At 36.6% G+C, this 19,593-nt stretch overlaps 1 protein-coding gene across 1 annotated transcript in view; it reads right to left on the reverse strand.

The window, feature by feature from the left end:
- Positions 1-8,332: 8,332 nt before the first annotated feature.
- Positions 8,333-19,593, reverse strand: part of PCLO (piccolo presynaptic cytomatrix protein) — a 393,696-nt gene continuing 382,435 nt past the window's right edge. The window contains exons 24-26 of the mRNA XM_045288647.1: positions 10,844-10,978; positions 10,262-10,407; positions 8,333-8,636 (exon numbers count right to left, since the gene is read on the reverse strand). Coding sequence (XP_045144582.1) covers positions 8,496-8,636; positions 10,262-10,407; positions 10,844-10,978 — 422 coding nt within the window. The 3' untranslated portion in view covers positions 8,333-8,495. The remainder of the gene's footprint in view (positions 8,637-10,261; positions 10,408-10,843; positions 10,979-19,593) is intronic.

Here is a 19,593-nt window from a genome sequence, read left to right on the forward strand (position 1 = left end):
ATGTTCCTTAAACCTTATTCTTCAGATTTCTTATCAGTACAAGTAATTTAATCAGTCAAGTGATGATAAAAGCTGATAGAATAATTTTTCTCCTTTCCACTTTGTATTTTTCAACACCTAGTCCTTTTAGCCTGATATATTTTTATTATTTTCAATAGATTTTTACAACAGTAAAATACTTCATATTAATTATATTAATTAAAGCATTTAATTATTTAAAGATTCTGTCAGAATTTATAAGAATAAAAAGTTCTACCTGTCTAGTATTAGATTGGACCTAGACTCAGGAAGGATCTCTTATAATTCAAGAAAGTTTAAATGATTTTCCATTTATTCTATTATCTAAAATACTGAAACTACCAAAAGTATTTTACTATTATACAGGAAAGTATTGGAGACAGCGTGCACTTGGTTCTACACTACCACCATAAAGTGAATATTGTAACGTAATTTTTTGTTTCCTGGTGCAAATGAGAGTTTTATTTACATTGTACTGGAGTCTATTAGTATGCACCACTACAATGAAAAAGGTTAAGATAGTGTGATAATTACTAACACGGGCACAGAGACATGAATTGAGTATACATGCTATTGGAAGAAATGGTAAGAATACAGTTGCTCAGTGCAAGCTTGCCACAAACCTTCAGTGGAAAAAGTGCCCCACCCGAGAAGTACATTAAGCAAAGCACAATGAAACAAGGTGGGAGAGCTTCAGTACCAGTCTGTGGGTGCAGCATTAATCTCATAGCCCTTTCCTCTTTCCCCATCTCGCCCACTGTACTTCACCAGTATCCACTCCCCATTCACAATTCTCTAAAGTCCTGATTGCAATATAATTCTCTGTGCAATTTTTCTTGATGTTGAGTTCACCTGCTTTTTGTCCCTATTCTGAGAGAGAGAGACAGAAAAAGACAGAGAGAGAGAATACATTGGGCATTGGGTAGGAACTAAAAGGTAACTCCTGATCAGAGGATGCTTATAAGCCTCCCCTGTATGAATATCTCGTCCCATTAAAGCTGAAACCCCCAGGGACAGCCTCCTTTGTTATGATGTAGTGTTAGGTTTCATTGTTTAGAAAGTAATTTTCATTGTAAGGGCATTTTATATGCTACTGGTGAGAAGAGCAATTGCTGATTTTAGGGGGAAATACTAAACTGAAGATAAGAATGAGTGAAGTTTTTGAGTAAAGCCATCTCAAGACAATGGTGCAGATCATTGAAATCTCACCAGATGCACGGTCTATCTGGTACCCTGGGCAAAAATGAAGGATTAGCAAGCTAATTAAAATGCTCATTTCTAAACATTCAAGTTGCTTACGTTCAGATGAGATCTTGCTATCTCTCATAGACATGCACCCACCAGACTATCAATGGATTAAAGGTTACCCTAATTGATGGATGCATGCGCACTTGGCTCTTAATTGAAAGGTCAGAGATTTGAGTCTGTCCAGACATGGAAGAAAATTCTAGAGACCTATTTCTGAAAAAAAATTAGCCTTTGAAAATCCTTTGGAACACACTTTATTGAAGCACATTAGTTGTAATGTTTGACTGTTTGACTGTAAACTTCTTTGTAAAAACCTGGTGAAGATAATAAAGGGATTTTCGGTTGACTCATAAATGTTTTCTAGGGTTTCCACATAAATATAGTATCATTTATTGATAAATAAATGTTTTCTTATGAAATATTAGTATTTGGGGAGTGATAAAAGTACATTAATTTAAAATTCAAACTTATTATGTCTATTTTGATTTTACCACAGCAGTCTTTATTGGTGATTTATGACTTCATCTTATGATCACTTAGCAACATTTGCAGTTCTCTAGTCTTGTGAAATCTATATTCACACCTCCTATGTTATCAACTTTGATGAGATCCCGCCTTCAAGGACACAATTCCTCGAGGAAAATTCCGGACAGAGAGTTCATGGTATTTTATAGCCTTCTGAAGGAGACCGGGCTTTAATGCTGGGCAAATGCCTAACAATCCCTGCTCCAAGACGGTGCTGCACAATATGGTAGTCACTGGCGGCATGTGATACTTTAGGTTTAACTAAAATAACTAAATTTAACGAATAACTAATTTAAATCGATTTGCACTAATTGCTCAATAGCTTCATGTGACTCCTAGCTCCTGTATCGGAGAGTGTAGCTATAGATGATTTACATTACTTCAGGATGCTCTACTGGACAGAGCTGGCTTTGGAAATGGAAGGGCTTTTTTTTTTTTTTTTTCATCTCTTGGAGAACGATTGGCATAGACCAGCGGTTCTCAACCTGTGGGTTGTGACCCCTTTGGGGGTCAAATGACACATTCACAGGGATCGCCTGATTCATAACAGTAGCAAAATTACAGTTATGAATTAGCAACAAAAATAATTTTATAGTGGGGGTCACCACACCGTGAAGGGGTGTATTAAAGGGTCCCGCCATTAGGAAGTTTGAGAACTACGGGCATAGACCATAATATCATGACACAGAGTTGAGCCTGGACGAGGCCAGAATTTACAAGAGCCAATATCTATTTCCTACCAATTCACAGTTCTATGTTTATATTATTAAACAGGGTACTATAAGAGTGAGAAGAACAAGATTGGGTGATGGTTGTCAGAGAATTTTTTCTAGGGCAGCAATATTGGTATACAGGAAGTCTTTCTGGAATAGACACACGTTGAGTCTACAGGGATGAACAGGAGTCAGGTAAAAGTGAGAACTGGGGGCGGACTTTGTGGAAGAGCACAGCTCAGCAGTAGGTAGAAAGAAGGAACAGATTCTGAGTGGGACAAAATGCAATGATATGTGTTAGCCAATTACAATTCATTGGCAGTCTTCATTTTACTGTTAAAAGGAATTTAGTAGTATATGACTTTCTTTGAAATGTTTATGTCACTACACATCAACATCTCCTTTAAAGGGAATAGATAAACTACTCAAAGGATCACATCAATTTATAGAAGTATTCCATGAAGAAGTAATGATTGAATTGAAATATCACCATTTTTGCAATGTATGATCAATTAATGGATATACTGTAGGTAAGAGTGACTGCAAGTATAACAAACCAAGAGAGACAGACAGACATTGGATGCCTCCCAGTGGAAGAATGGGAGCCTGGTGGCTTAGGGGAGTAGATGTTGGGCTGCTCACCCCAAGGTCAGCAATTTGAAACCACTTCACCTGAGAAAGAGGAGCCGTCCTACTTCTGCAAAGACTTATAATCTCTGAAACTCTCCGGGGCAGTCTGCCCTGCAGGGTCCCCGTGAGGCAGAAATGACTCAATGGCAGTAAGAAACAAAGAGAAAAGAGTAAATTGCCAACATGAATAAGGATCACATCCATTTTTGCAGAGGCAAATACCAAGTACAGGAAATACAGAGGCAGAAGAATTTGTGAACTGTACCTTAGGAATTTAAATCAATATTATAATAAACCTTAGTAAAAAAATCCAGGTATTCTTCAATCAAGGAGAGGCACAAGATAAAAAGGGAGACAGAGGGAAAATAGGAAGATTCTTAGACAAGTCTTCTTTTTAATAAAAAAACTGTTTGGGTATTTATTGGACACATGAGGTTGCTTAATTAGGTAACGATTATGCAAATCAGGACAGCATTTACATTTCAGAGAGAAAAGTAGGTGTGATAGCGATGGCTTACATAAAGAAAGGCGAGCAAAGCTTAATTTCTTGACTTCAAATGTGGTTTACAAAAGTATTTGTCATTTAATAATTTATGAAGCTATATAGTTTAATTTTGTTCTATGTATCGTGCTGTAGTCTATAATATATTTTCAAAAACTGAGTGCATGAATGTGTTTATGAAACAATTTCCAGAGAAAATGTTCCACAAAGTTTTATATTCTACTTTTGTATATATTTATTTCATCAGATTGATAAATACAAGAAGGCAAAATTGATTTTCTCCATATTTATTGGTAAGGCTGAGGCAACAGCCTTATACAGCACAATTTGCATAAGTTATCAGGATACATCTGGTATACAATCACAAAACCAAGACATGTTTTTACATGGAGTAAAACTCAAGACAGATTTACAAGCATTTTTAATATAATTCTCATTTATTTTCAGTTCTCTTTATACAACCTTTAGCCCAAGAATTCATATTTATTCACTAGAATTTTCAGAGATGTTGACTGGAACAGGAAAAAAAAGCACAGCAAAATAGCAACATGGCATGCAACACAGACTTAGAAACAAGACATATCTCCAAACCTTTATTCTTTAACTTGGAAATCAATTTCATTAGCTTTTCTTTTTCAGACAAGATGTGGATTTTTTCCCTTTTCATATCAGATGTGCTTTTGGGAGGCTGTCAGCAGCGGGAGCACGGACGCACAGGAGCAAACAATACAGACACAATCCACCAAGAGTCACGTTCACATGCCAAGTGTTAAATGAAATTGAAATTTCAGCTTTGTCTATTTTACCAAATGTATAGTATGTACAGGGTGACAAAGTAAGAAAATGCTTTCAATCTGCCTCTCAGATAAGGATTTAATTCAATGATTTTGGTTGAGTGAATATCTTTACTAATAATAACAACAGGGAACATACAGAAGACATCAGTGTGTCGTATTCAATGAGTATATGTTTCATTCACTCATTCTCATATTACATCAAAGACATGTCGTTATTAAAGAAACAGCTCATACTATTCAATGAGCTTTCTTTCACTTCAATTTCAAGCTAAAAAAATGGTTGGGGATCACTTCTGCCACACAACTAATCATAAATACATATATAGCTAGCTGTACTTAGTCATAATTTTGGAATATTAGACATTGTAGCAATGAAAATAAGCTTTTAAAAATAGTTTGTTGTGATTTAAATAATAAAGTAAAAAAATACTATAAACATCTTTGTGATATCTTAATGAAATGAAACATTGATCAAGAAATTCCTGATAAATTGGGCACAATGTAGCATATAGTTTTTGTTTTTGTTTTCATTTCACATCACCACTAGTATCAGCACAGCTATCACCACGGTCATCATAATCATGCCTATAGTAAGAATCAATGTCAGCTGGTTACCAGCTATAACCATCCCACAACACGACAATTTCTCTATGTGTGGTCCACAAAAGTAATTCCATTGATATGCTGAAAATATACATTTGATTAATGTGGTTAATGGAACATGGGCAGCAGTTAGGAGCAAAGACAATCTCTACCCCTCTTCTTGGATACTAGTCTATTAAAGTGCAATGATAAATAACGTGTTCAGAGTCACCAAAATCTTTATAATTTTAAGAAAGAACACACAACAACTGGGAAGACACCACCGTCTTGCTGCAAGGGTTATCCATTCTGCAAAGACTATCAGGAAACAAACAAAAATCCCCACTGTTTTGTGAAATTTTAGACTGTGCTTTTGCTTCTATATCTGAAATGTCTTTCGGGTCAAATCATAAACCAACCAGCAGCTTTCACCCCTGATGACTCAGTCAAAATATGGGAAAATATGAAAAAAAAAAAAGTTCAAACTTCAGTGCTCTAATCAAACCAAGCAAATCAATATGTTATTAAGAGATTGTAAAGTTTGTCGCTATTAGACTTAGAGGAAAAGAAAGCCAACTCCAATAAAAATTTTAAAAATAGTGGAAAATCATGTGCTATGAGATATACAAAAAGTAAAAAACACCAAGAGCCCTATTTTTAATTAAAAAAGAAACGGTCTCATTGTAAGAAGGGTAATTAACATTATCCCGAAGAAATCACTCATATAAGGATTGGTGTTGCATAGAATAATTCCAGCCCAACCTAGGAGTGGAGTCACCTGCAAACCTGGCACAAGCTGGCAGGATCTCACACGCTCTGAAAGGGGATGCTGGTGCACAAAAAGAAGCCCTGTCATAACTGGCACGGTCGATCTGGCCCCACCACTAGTTCCTTGGAATCTAGAGGCCCACCAATGAAAAGACTCTGCCTCTTTTTAGGTCAAATAGTACCAAGGGAGTGTCAATATTTCTTCCAAAAGAAATGAGCTTTGAAATTAATTGAATAAACTTTTTACAACCTCTCATGCCTCCATAGAGTAGCAAGTGGCTGCGGGGAAGGTCCAAAGAGGAGCTTTGGTTTCTTTGAATGCCAAATAGCAGAGCCTTTTTATAGAAGCAGATGTTTCTGGTCCCTTTTCTTTCTCAATTATGAATGATAATTATAGGCTTCCTCAGGTGCTAGCGTCTGCTGGAAATATCCATGGCAACCAACCATCAGCAGGTCTAGTCATCACGTTAAAAATGTCCTAGCAATATCAAATAGGTAATGATCCCCTCACACCAAGCCCGCGCAGAGCAACATCAAGGGTGAAGGACATCACATTGTCTGGGGAGAGGAGGATAAAGAATAGAGGGCATAAACGTGATGGTTTCCCATCCTGTGTTCAGAATAGTACCTTTGTGTTTTGCAAGGATTTATGGCCTGGGATGTAGTAGAGATTCTTTTTAAAGCAATTTTAATATTTTATATGATTCCAAATTGTAAATATGTTTCCCTCTGTACATGAGTAAACTCAATATACAACCAACGTTATGTATCAGAGATTTTGCCAGCCCCGTAACCCCTCCCCCATGAACAAAGAAGCTGACTTTAAGATCAGAATTCTCTTAGAAGCATGTTCCTTATTTCAGTGTGGAATATGGGGAAAGGAAAAGAGGTGGTTTAATTTAGAATAACTAATATGGTTAGTTACAATAATTGATATAATTCATTAATTTAATTTTCCCCCAATCATTTTATTTAATCATGCCCTCTCTCTTTCATTGAACTGTAAGCTTGTAGCTGAGAGAACAGAAAGAAAGAAGAGGTTTCACTTAATTTTCTGCTTTCATTCATGACACTGTTGGCCACGGATTGGAGGCTGCTTCTCCCATGTCAAAATTTGAGAAAGAAAAAGCTACTTAATAATTGTTTCTCACTTCTTATATAAAGCTATATTTGAAAATGTGCTTTCCTCTTCATTCCTAGCTAACATGGTTTTCACATCCTAACATCTCATGAGGAAGGCTGGGGGATCTGGTTACTTTATCCTGCACAGAACAGTCAGGGGAAAGGGTGCTTAAGTGACATGTGCAGGGTGACACTCAGTCAGAAAAAGAACCAAGACTAGGAACCGGATTTTAAACCCCAATTGAGTAGGTTTTCCATAACTCCACGATTCTTTCTTTATTCGGGTTGTTATTTGATGGAGAAAACAATACCTCTGTTTCAATGATTTAGACATTATCCATTTTATTCTGTTATTAAACTAGCTCAAAATAGATTCACTTCAATCTGGTTCTGAGTTTTCACATGTTTTTCCAACATTGATGAACTTCATCACTGTGGTATTGTTACCAAACACACAGAGGAGGACTTGAACTTGGTGTCAAGGTGTACATTACAATCACTGTGTTGGAGAGGGGAGACTGACATTACAAAGAGCAGTATCTGACACCAATTTAGTGAATCCATGTCACAAGATTAATATGATTTACTTGTCAGAGGAAAATGTTTATCTCCATTGATATACCACTCAAGATAAATGGAATATGTAGGATATGCATTTATTTGGAATTTCATAAAGAAAAAGTTATCATGCTCCCTAGAACATACAAATTTAATCTAGTTCCTTTGGTACATAGATTGAAAATGCCTTGGCTTAAGGGTAAATTGGAGAGGTTTTTATGTTTTCAACCAGGGTTACAGTATTTTGTGGGCGACGTTCATTCTTCTTTGCTAGCCGGTCATCAAGGTGTAGAGAAATGGAGCTCTGTTTCTAGAATAACTGTAATCTCATTTCTACAAGTGTTTCAAGTTAAACTGAAACAAATGTGCTTTTGCCACATAGATTTCAAAATGGATGCTTTATACTCTTGTAGCAGGTAGACACAAGAGAAAATCTATACACTATGGTACGGTCTGCATGTCATATTTCTTCCTTTCCTCTTCCATTTTTCTTTAGGAACACAACCATCTCACTTGCAGTCTGGGGCATGTGTCATAGGTGAACCCTATGGCAGGGCCCCCAAGCAGTACATTGTTGGAGAATGTAAGATGAAGAAGAAAGGTTTTCAGACCTTTGAAATCTGTTATTTGTTATCAGTTCTCTTTTTTTGACCAAAGTTCTTTTACATAAAGGATTACCTCTGTGTGCATTGAAAACCATATTGATCTTTGAGCCTAGGCCTTATCTTGCAGCTCAACTCTGCTCAGTGATTTTGATTTACCTGTGCAGCGTGTGTATCTCAATCCACTTGGAAGTCTTGAGAAATACATGGTCTCAAAACGACCCCATCCTTTTCTCCCCTTCAACAGATGAACTTCTTTGGTCATCTGGGTTCCACAACCAGATCTTTTCAATTATACAAGTACGTGTACCTTGTTGTGCCCCCTCTCTGGTGTGCCACTGAAAACACAGTTTAATACAATCGTATTGGACTATGATGGTGGCTCGTAGCTGTTTAGATCCGATTCTAGGCCCTGAGCAGACATATTTCTTCAATGGGTTTGAGTCGGACTGACCAAAAGTTTATGCCAGTTGACGATTCTTTTCCTTAGGTCGACTTTGTCAAGGCAGATACAGGCTTCGCCAATCAGGGTTTTCTTCATGAACTTTCCTCCATTGGAGAAAAGTAAAATCTGGGGGGAAAATCAAAATGATGTAAATATTTTCCATCTCTTTTCAGAACATTTGATCACCATAGAACTTGTACAGAGGGGAGATGCTAATGGAAGGAAATAGCAGGCATCCTTATAGAAGAATTAATACCCAAGATACTTTCAAAGATTTACATATTATAAACTAATCAGTATTAATATTTCTTATTCTCTCACAAAGCAAAAGGCACACCCTTTTTGAAATATAAAATGGGTAGCAATATATTCTGACGTGGCTTATGCTCAAATTAACAAAAAATTGCACAGAATATCTCTGTTAAGCACATTTTTTACAACCAGTTTATAAAATACTACCTGAATTATAAACTTATTTGATAAGTGAGTATATAAAGTTCACAGAGAAAATTGAACATAGCATTAATTTTATTTTGTATTTAATTCACTGATGGTTTCACTACAGTAGGTACTTTTAAAGATCTTTAAAAATAATACATAGAATTTATATTTGTTAAAATCCTTTGGCTCTTCAACCCAAGATATTTTAAAGAGATGAGTTGAAAGAAATATAGAGGATGCCACGTAGAGATAATCATTGTATTAACACTGTAGCTAGATAGAGATACACATACACATACACAACAGGACATTATTAATAGTTCACATAGTAAAATATACATATACAACTCATTGCTATCAAGTCGATTCTGGCTCAGAGGAACTCTATAAAATATTTTCACTGCCTCATAGTGTTTTCAAAACCATCCTCTGTTATGAAAGCAGACTGCGCTATCTTCTCCAGCATATTGGCTGGGGGGTTCAAACAGCCCACTTTGGGTTAGTAGCTTGCACTTGACCCCAGTGCCAGCAGTAATAAACATATATATGTGTGTGTAGCTACCACTATAGAATCCAATGACACCCACATATGTAAATATCTGTACCACACAGTATGGGATTGATATAATGCTAAGCAAAATCTTACGTGATTAAGGTTGAATAAATTACATATGGGGGATTGCACACAGGGTCATCAGTAAAGCCACTGACTTTATGTTGTTAGATGCGGAACTTTGTGGTGGATGGAGAGAAATGCAGAGAGGAGCTTTAAAAGGAAAGGAAACGATGAGCAAAGGTTTGGGAGCTTAACCTCATTTGAAAAGATTCCTGTGTGACTGGCGTATAAAAGGAGATGAAATTAGATTGATAAATTAGAACTCACTTTGGAGGACCCTGGAAGTGCCAAAAGCGTGGCTAATTAATGAGTGGTTGTAATGCGACAACCAGTGTTTTTACTTCCATAGCACTGGTGTCCGTGTAATGAAATAAATCCATGGAGCAATAACTGGGTCAAAAGTAGTACGGGGACCCTCCTCCAGTGGTTTGCGTAACAGAGGTGGGGGGCCTAAGGAGGAACAGTGGCAGTGAATACGCAAGTAAGAGAAACTAATAGGAAGTCAACTTCCGTAGACTGGAGGAGGCTTGGTAACCAAATGAATGGGGAAAGTATGATGTTCAATTGGAAGGGGCCTCAGGGAATATATACATCTAAGAATTAATTCATTGTTGAAGGTCATCTAGTACATCAATGTTGAGTGGCTGAATGGAAACAGCTGCATGCACTAGGGTCAATCGATTACCAGAGTTACCTGAAGAGAATGTCCAGGAGGACTTAAGCCGAATCTAAAAGTTTCATTAAATGAAGGCTCTCGGTCATGTCGACATACTCGTGTTTTTTTCTTGATCACCTTTTTTTGAGTAGAGATGTTCAACACATATATTTTCACATATAAATCTGCAAACAAGGGTTAATTCTTTTAAGAATCAAATAATATAACATTTTATATTGGAAAATCATAATTGCCTACCAAGAGCTCCTCCTACATTTTAAACAAATGAAAACAGATTGTATAAAATTTATTTTAAACAATTTAAAAGCTATAAACATATGCACTAATTTTCTTAGTGATTTAAATCCACTGTCCTGTACTATAACAATTACATATCTATGTCCATATGTTGAAAACTTAACTAGCTTAAACCTGGAAAAATCAATGCTTTAGATACTAATAATGTACAAAAGATATGAAAATTTTATTTGGCATTTTTATGCTATTTTTTTCTGATATAATACAGCCCAAATTGTCATTAGCATTTTCCAAGGTGCTCAGGCTATATCTCTAATAAATTATTTGAGATATCATATTGCACATTATAATAAAATTAGATACCTGGTAAGTGATCAGGAGATTTAAATTTATAAGTGATATTTCTGCATTGGAGGATTTCAACTATTAGTTGTTCACCATCTGTCTTCATTTCTTTCTTCAATGCAATCTTTATTTCACCCATTACCTGAGTTTTAACTGGAAGATTTAAATAAAGCAGTTAAAGAATATATAATGCTATCTATTACATATGTAATTCATTTGATCATTAATTTATTGAATATTTGTCAAGTGCTTAGCATCTTATTGCTACCTATGGATACACAGAAGAAAAAACATGAACTGAACCTTAAAACAGTGAATGATATTATGAGCAGACTGATAAAAATACAGATCTTTGCAGTACATTAGTGTAGGTGTAATAATAGGCTACTAACAGGAAGGTGTGGAAAAAATATATGTAGGAAAAAATATGTAGGTAAGGATTACTCAACTGTGGACTTATAGCCCAAAGAAAGGATAAATCAGAACATATTTATATTGTAGAAAGAAAATCATAAAAATATAACAAATTCCTAATATAAATGGTATAAGTCCTGGGAAATACAAAAAACTGTGGGCCAAAATTTGTCAATTCCTAGGATTGTACAAGAACACATCCTAGACAATTGAACATTATTATATATTATTTCAGTCCTTTTATTTCTCTTTATGAAAGAAATAGGCAACAGGAATTGCATAACAAGTATGTATTACTTAAATTGAACTCAATATATTTTCTCTAACATCGTCTTTATTAACATCACTGAAGCTGATTATTTTTTTAACTCAAACATTCAACTCTTAAATAATTATCTATCAACTTATTCAGTAAACAGCAAGTATCTTATTCCCCACCCAACTCGATTAAATACTCGGGTAAAAAGAATGAATACAATAATGAGTCAAAAGAAACATAGTTGCTGGTTTCTTAGCTATGGCCCCCCAAATTCTATTGACTATAAATAAACCCATTTAAATCAATCCTATTAAAAATATCTGCACATAAACAGAACCTCCGAAGTAAAAATTTTTAAAAAATGAAGATGCTCTCAGAGGTCTTTCTAATATCTAGAGAATTAACAAAACAACAGGAAAATCTAGGGAAATGTATACCAATAGCTATTAGTTGACAACCTCCTCCCAGCATACTCCTGCAGTGGTGCTGAGGAATGAGAATGGAGACTTGGGTCAGACCCCATTTAGCAACAACCATAGGAACAGCACAGATCTCCACAAAAGTGGTAGCTTTGGCTTGATTGTTCCCAAGATTCAAGGCTTTCAGGAGACTCAGGGAAAAAATGAATGTGACCAGAACTTTCCATTTATCAAGGTTCCAAAATGAAGTAGGGAAAAATATTTAAAGCTGAGAGTAACTTTACATAGAAATAGGACGCCCCTCGCTTGGTGGAGTGGACACTAACACAATCTCAAAGGAGGGCACGCAGCTCGGTCCAGTGGGTTTGCACACAGTGAAGGTTCTTTTCTTCATGGGCACAGAGCACATGGGTAGAACGGCTCCATTTCTTACAGAGCACTGGGATGAGGGAAAATTCCATCATGGTGGGGAGAGAGTCAAGGAAAATCCAGATACTATTAAGAACCTAAAGAGTTGGGGCAGAGCTAATTATAATAATGAGTAAGATTAAATGAAATAGTATTCCAACTTTTTCTGGGAGTTATTTCCTTTTATAGGTCACATTTCTCGTTCATAGGCCCCAAAACTTGGACCAACACTCCATGTGTTCAGTGGTTGCGTTTCCTGCCCTTTCACACTTGGGAAAAAGGTGGTAGAAGAATTTGCTAACTAAAGCTCTCAAATCATCACGTTGCTGACTTCTATCTTGAAAGGATAAATTTACCTGCTTGTGAGATTCTTGGTATATTTCTCTCGGTTCAAAGGTGGTTTTCCCTTGACTGTCTTATGCTCATTGAAGTGGGCTCAAGGGAGTTGGCCGAATTAAAAGTACTGAGTATCACTAGTGATCACATGTTCAAAAGGCAGACCAGACTCTCTGTACCACTGTCTCCAAAGGGGGGACCACAATTTAAGATCTGCTCCCGTCTGTGAACACTCTCTCCCAAAAAATATCGCATAGAGGAATTGTGAAGATGTTTGATTGGGAATAAACAATAATCAGTAGAAGAAAGTTTTGACCACGTCTCCAGATTCCTTAAAGGTCTGACACTTGTGCTTCCTTGCTTTTGCTACGGGAATAAGGAGAATGTTTACTCGGCAGAAGTTATTTATTCTACTATATTGAATACCTACAACTCCAAGATTAGAGGAAGGAGAATAGGGTGTGAAGGAGGGAGAGACAGAGGGGGCATAGTTGAAAAAATGAGATTTCAAAATAATAGATGAAAAGTGACAGGGATTTCAGAGCAAAGGAAAGAAATAATCCAATTTCAAAATTATTAATGAACTAGAGGCACATTGAACACAATTAGAGAAGATATAAATTAATGTTAATGTAGGAGAAAGAAATGCTTGAAGTAATAGAGAGAGGAAAGATAGATGAAAAAATAAAGGGAGAACATTGATAGAGACTTAGAAAACTACAACCCAGCACAAATGGAATTTCTGATAAAGTAAACGTGAAAGAAAGAAAAAATAACTTTTATTTAAAAATATAAAACTAATCCCGAGAAATAATGGCATAGAAAAGCCATGGATTCAGAGCAACCACAATTTTAATCTATTTAATCTATTGATCTCCAGAGCTGTAGAAAACATTCTTTAAGGGTCCATGAAAAAATGAACCTCTTGTCACAGTGTGAGATTCAGGCTGACCCAGAGACCAGGGTTAGTAGCTGAGAGAGGGTAAAGGAAGCCTGAGATTATGGCCCTTGGTGACATCTCAGACCAGAAATTGGCATCACTTTCCACCAAAGAAAAGACGACAGAATGAACAGTGACATCAGGGAGGGACATTCTCATTGGAACAGCCAATCATTCAAGACCAAGGGCAGCACAAGCAGGAAAGGAGGGCAAATGGACGCAATAAACACAGGAAGAAAGTGCTGGTACACCGTGGATATTGCAGTCAGTATCAAGAAACAAAATATGTTCAACCTGAATGGACAATTTGCTCTGTAAACTTTTCCTTAAATCACAATAAAAAAACTTAAAAGGTACAGAATCAGGTTGAAATTTGTTAATACAGCTCTCATACCTATGTCTCTAACTCCCATCAAATGATTAGTTGGGACTGAGCACATAGGCTGTGTGTAACTAACACAGGGGATTTGTCACTATCAGTTACTGACAATGCCCACCCCCACCCTCCCCGGATTTAAGAATGAGCCACCTTTGAAGGAGCAGCGGAGAGAAAAATCCCAGGACCATTGGAAGAGACTGGTCCAGATGCGGTCTCAAGACTAGAGGTGCCCACAGTTATGGCATGGAGTCAATGGGACAGAACAAGAGGAGCAGCAGCAAGTCTCTGAGACTGTGAGAGAGCAGTAGGTGGGTTTCTGGTTCTGGAAGAAAGAGGCCAAGGGACTATGTGGCTGAGAGGCTGAGGGCCAGAGAGAGATTTGGCTGCAGGCTGAGGAGGGATGTTGCTTTGAACCAATGACTATTCTCACTGTTTACTGATAACTGCTTTCTGATACATGTCTTAGGCAAACTATCAATTTCCCTAATAACTTATATTCACTATTAACTTCTCCCATAATTGTGGATATTGTCTGTGAGTTCTGTGTGGCCGTTGGAATGAATTATTGAACCCAACATGGTAGAGTGCCTTGGGAAAAACAGGTAGTGTTGACTAGGTAAAGGAGGATGGAGGGTGGAGGCATGTCTGATCCCTGCTTCCTGGTAGTGGGGAAACCGGGGGAGAACAGGTAGGGTCTTTATGACATTTACTGCACTCAGAGAGCAGCATTCAATGGCAGAAGTAAAGCAACCATCATATCTGAGGGGAAAATATCTAATCCTATTTAAATTATCATTCCTATATTCAAGGAAATGGTTTCAAATATTGAAGAGACTATGTCAGAGGATATAACAGTGAAGACTTGAGAGAAAAAGGAAGAGAAAGGAGGAGAAAAGGTAGGAAGAAAAACATGTATATCGAGGTCTCTCCTAACCTCCCTCCATTGTTTCCTTTCCATACAGATATGTCTTCTGCCTAAGACTCCTTGCACTCCTTCAGCTCAAAGCAAGGGCCAACCTGACTTAAGCTCTCCCACGGTGACCACGCAGCTTGGCTATGACTTGGAGACCATTGAGAACAAAGTTGAACTTTACCAAGTACCTCTCAGCCTCCCAAGGTTTCAGGAAGGCCCTGCGCCTGGCCATGCAGGTGGAAGAGTAGGCCAGCAGACAAATCAGCAAGAACTAGCCCCAGTGATGACTGCGAATAAATTTTAAAATAATGGAATTCTCCCACAAACTTTTTGAAGCCCCCTTGTGTATCTATCACACAACTTTTGCCCGTTCAATTATTTACAGGTTAAAGCCTTATTGACAGCAATTAGAAGAATATGTTTGCAAGCGTACCATTCCATGATCCATGTAGTTTTTCCATCCCCGCTATCCTCCACCCCTCACTTTCTGTATACTGACCCTAGTAGCCACTAATAAACTTTGATATCTACAAAAAAAGAAAAACATGTGTATTTCATAGCTATATATGTAACTTATATAAGCATTTATATCTATATCAAAGTTTTATTTTTAGAGAGTATATTTTAAGTAAGCATCACTATTAATAGGATTTTCACTCATTGTCTTATAACAGGAATTAAGGTTAGTATAGTTTCTGTTTCAATTATGCAAAACATTTTCACTTGGTTACTGCCAAATGTGTAAGCGGCCCATGCCCACAATGAATTTTGATCTTCTGATTTTAAGTCCAGGGATCTATTCAGTCAGAAATACACTTACACTTCTTACACTTACATTTTATTTATGAGTTGCTTAAATAGTAATTCATTTCTGGTATATCCATGTTAAGACATTTTCATAAAACTATCAAAATAAAGGGGTTTTCAGTGGCTAAAACTTTCTGTTGCAATTTGAACAAATAATGAAAGATTTGTTGAACAGGTTATTGTCTACATATACACACAGGTTATAACAACAGAACTGCAATAAAACCTTCTGAAGCATTCCTAGCACACACGATCTTATATGGGGTGCACTTAAATGTACAAATATATTTAAATGAAGTTATTGACTGGGAACATCTTTTTATTGCATTACTGATAGGTCTACTCAACTAGACACAGTGCAAATTGAGTTACTTTCAGACATCTTAGAATCCTGCTATTTTTGTCAAGGCCAACACATTTGAAGCAAAAGACTTTTACAACACTCAACTTTGAACTAATTAGAGGTGAGTATGTGCTACCTCAAAAGGGAAAAAAGAGGAAATAGAAGCATTCTGTAAAAGAAAAATCTTTGTTGGTAAGGAAAAAGGCATATAATGAACATCAACACTTTTCGTTGCATTTGCAAATTTCTATTAATACTGCAAACTAGTGCTGCTGGTTACTGATGCTAATGAATGAAGTCTGAAATGGTGTTAGATAAGATGCATATTTAGCCCTTGCAGTCTATCACCTCATAACTCCTTACCTAACACCAGCCACTCATTCCAAATCTAAGAAAAGTCTAATGTATTGAAACTAAGGTGGATTTTGAGAATCAGGAATTCTGGTCTCTTGAACTGTGAGATGTCAAATAGATCATATAAATCTCCTGTTTGTCTTTTGTCATCTATAATCCAAAAATATTTTCAAAGATAATTTATAACAACTATCTAAATTTCACGTGTCTATAAAATAGTCAAATATCTTTTTCTCTCCATAATCTTATCTAAGAGAGCCATGTGTTTTTTTCAGACTCAGATAGGATTGAGTCTTACTAACGGCCTAATCCCTGCCAGGAGCCAAAGTAGCGATGTGTGCTTCCCAGCGCGTTCTTTTCTTCTTCTTTTCAATTTCAAACTTTAATGACAGGACTTTTAAAATATCAGTTGGAACAAAGCTAAACTATCTAACAATAGCTAGATGGTTGTTTTTAAACAGCTTGGTTACTTTAAACAAGTGCTGATTTCTTTGTATATCTCAATACAAATGGAATGGAAGATAAGTTCTAGTAGAATCGACAGTTTATCCCAAGCAAGAACTTGTATGTCCATAGTCTTTTGGTTAGTTTCTCAATTTATTCAGATTAACTAACCAAACAAGGAAAACATTACTTTGCATATTTATATAAATTATAACTGTAAACTTGACATTTCTAGGGAAAATCAATATTTTTCCAAGTTTACTGAATTCAGAGAGAAAATAAACTCATAGAGAAAATAAGCACAATATAGTTCTATTCTCTATAGTATTCAGCAGGTGTATTAATCAATTTACTTTCCATGTTGAAATTTTATCTCTCCCTTCCAAAAGTCAAAAAGTGATTTTAGTGTGGTATCAGTCCTTATGTATAATTAGCTTCGACAATTTCTTTACACCATACTTTTGAGTGGCAAAGAAAGCTACTAAATATTTTAACAAGTCTAGTAATCTTATTTGTACTGATTTTCAACTCCTGGCAGGCCACAGTTCTTTGGGGATACATTAAAGTCATGGTGTGTTTTAAATTCTTAGAAACCTGTTTCCTAGATAGATCTTAGCTGTATAGAGCAGGTAAGTACTGCGCAGAACCAGAAGGAATGTGAAACATTTGGGGCCTTGCAGGCTTATCCAAGTTGTTTGATGCTTGAAAAGGGGAAGCCGAATGCAGCTATTATTTCATGTTATCGTAGTTCGATTCCATCTCGTGTACTCACACTGAGATCTCAGGAGGTCAGTTCTCTGCAAATCAACTGGGATAGACAATGAAAATGACTACATGTGGCTAGCTCCATTAACAGATGCCTCTTCCTGCTCTGGTGACTGGAAAAGCATTAAGAAAAAAAAAATCAAAACAACAGCTCAAAAAGCCCTCTTTATTGTGAATTGGGTGAAGGTTTGAAACCACCAACTTCCCCACAGGAGAAGAGATCTGATGATCTGTTCCCATAAAGCCAGCCTCTACATGTATAATTTCCTTCCCTCAATCATGTTTGAAATTCTACATCTTTGACTAAATTAATGACACTATCAATCGAATTAACTTATGCCCCAGGGAGGTGATTGATAATATTCTTTAATTTAAAATGACAATGTTGTCTCTAAAGTGAACCAAATACATGTATAACCCATAGATATATGAATGCATTTTTGGCTCATGCTTTGTTCTAGCCCCAATCTAAGAATACTAAATTCTTCTGACATGACCCTGCTTGATGCTCACCCTCATGAAGACATCACTGAAGACACGGTTCAGTAGCAAGGTGAAGTGAAGGAGCTGTATGGTCCCTAGCTACCAGAAAGACTAGCATCTGGGGTCTTCAAGGTTTGCATTCAAACAAGGACACATCTGAATAAGGTCAAAAAAGTCAACATGGAAGAAGCACACTAGCTTGTGTAATCCAAGGGCAGTAAATAATATAATCCAAATCAGAAGGAGGAAATGGTGCCAGAACTTAATTGTGAACACCTGGTTTGAAGAAGGCCATGCAGGACAGCGCCAGCCCCAAATCCATTTGTAGGTTCAACACATGTTGATCATCGTTGAGGGATAGGATTGCGTGGCTATCAGACAGACAGCATTATAAAGTTGATTATGGCAGAGGTAGTTATTTAAATTGTAATACCATATCATTTGATCTCCCTTTTGACCCATTTAAAATTGTTTCCATTGAAAAATGAAAGTAATGGGGACAAACATGGATTAAGGCTCTGGTGAATCCCCTTGAATGATAGACTGGGGCTGTGAACAGCCTTGTTATCACGCAGAGTGCATTGAAAGTGGATGACTGCAGACGTAGTTGGCTAAAACTGAACACCCATCAATTATTCTCTCTTTAGCCCCTTTAAAATTTTTTCTAGTTTTTAATATTTTCCACCTTTTTTTAAGTTGAGGTTTTACTGTTTTATTTTGTTATTGTTGTTGGATTTTTTTGGAGGTGGGGTGGAGGGTTATGTTTTTCTATATGTGAAATCCAGAATCGATAACTCTACAGAGACAGAAACTGGATTGATGGTTTCTAGGTGGGGGTGGGGGTAATGGCGGGGATGTTAGGGATAGGAGAGAGCTAATAACAATGAGTACAAGAAAGAAGAAGATGTTAAAAAATTGATTGTGGTACTGATTGTAAAACAAATCTTGATATATTTGAATTATTGAATTGTATGATATGTGGATTATGTGTCAATAAAACATTTTTTAAAGACTACAGACTGAAAAACCTTACAAAACGGTGCTACTCTGTGCTGTCACGTGGCTATGAGTTAGAAAGGCGTCAACAATCCACAACAATCTCTATACCAAATCTGCAAGGTAGACACAATTTCCATCAAACCAGAAGAAGGTGATTTATTGGATCTGACCAAAAATTCCACATTGCTCTCATTAAATTAAACTGAGTTCATTGATGAGATGTATTTGATATTCTTTGCAAATCTTTGTTTCCACCCAAAGTAAACAATATTATATAATCTATTAATTCCATGCTTGGTATACAGGTACATCAAAGCTTCTGTATCCAAGGTTGGAGTCCCTGGATGGTGCAAATAGCAAATGCATTTGACAGTTTAACCAAAAGTTTGAAGATTTAATTCCATTCGTAGGTGCCTTGGAAGAAAGATTTGGTTATCTACCTTCAGAAAATCAGCCATGAAAAAACCTTTGGAGTCTCAGTTCTACTGAGTCATATGCCTCCGCC

Source organism: Echinops telfairi, unplaced genomic scaffold, assembly GCF_000313985.2.
Source record: "Echinops telfairi isolate 266 unplaced genomic scaffold, ASM31398v2 ScPeMD7_23;HRSCAF=83, whole genome shotgun sequence".
Classification (NCBI taxonomy): domain Eukaryota; kingdom Metazoa; phylum Chordata; class Mammalia; order Afrosoricida; family Tenrecidae; genus Echinops; species Echinops telfairi.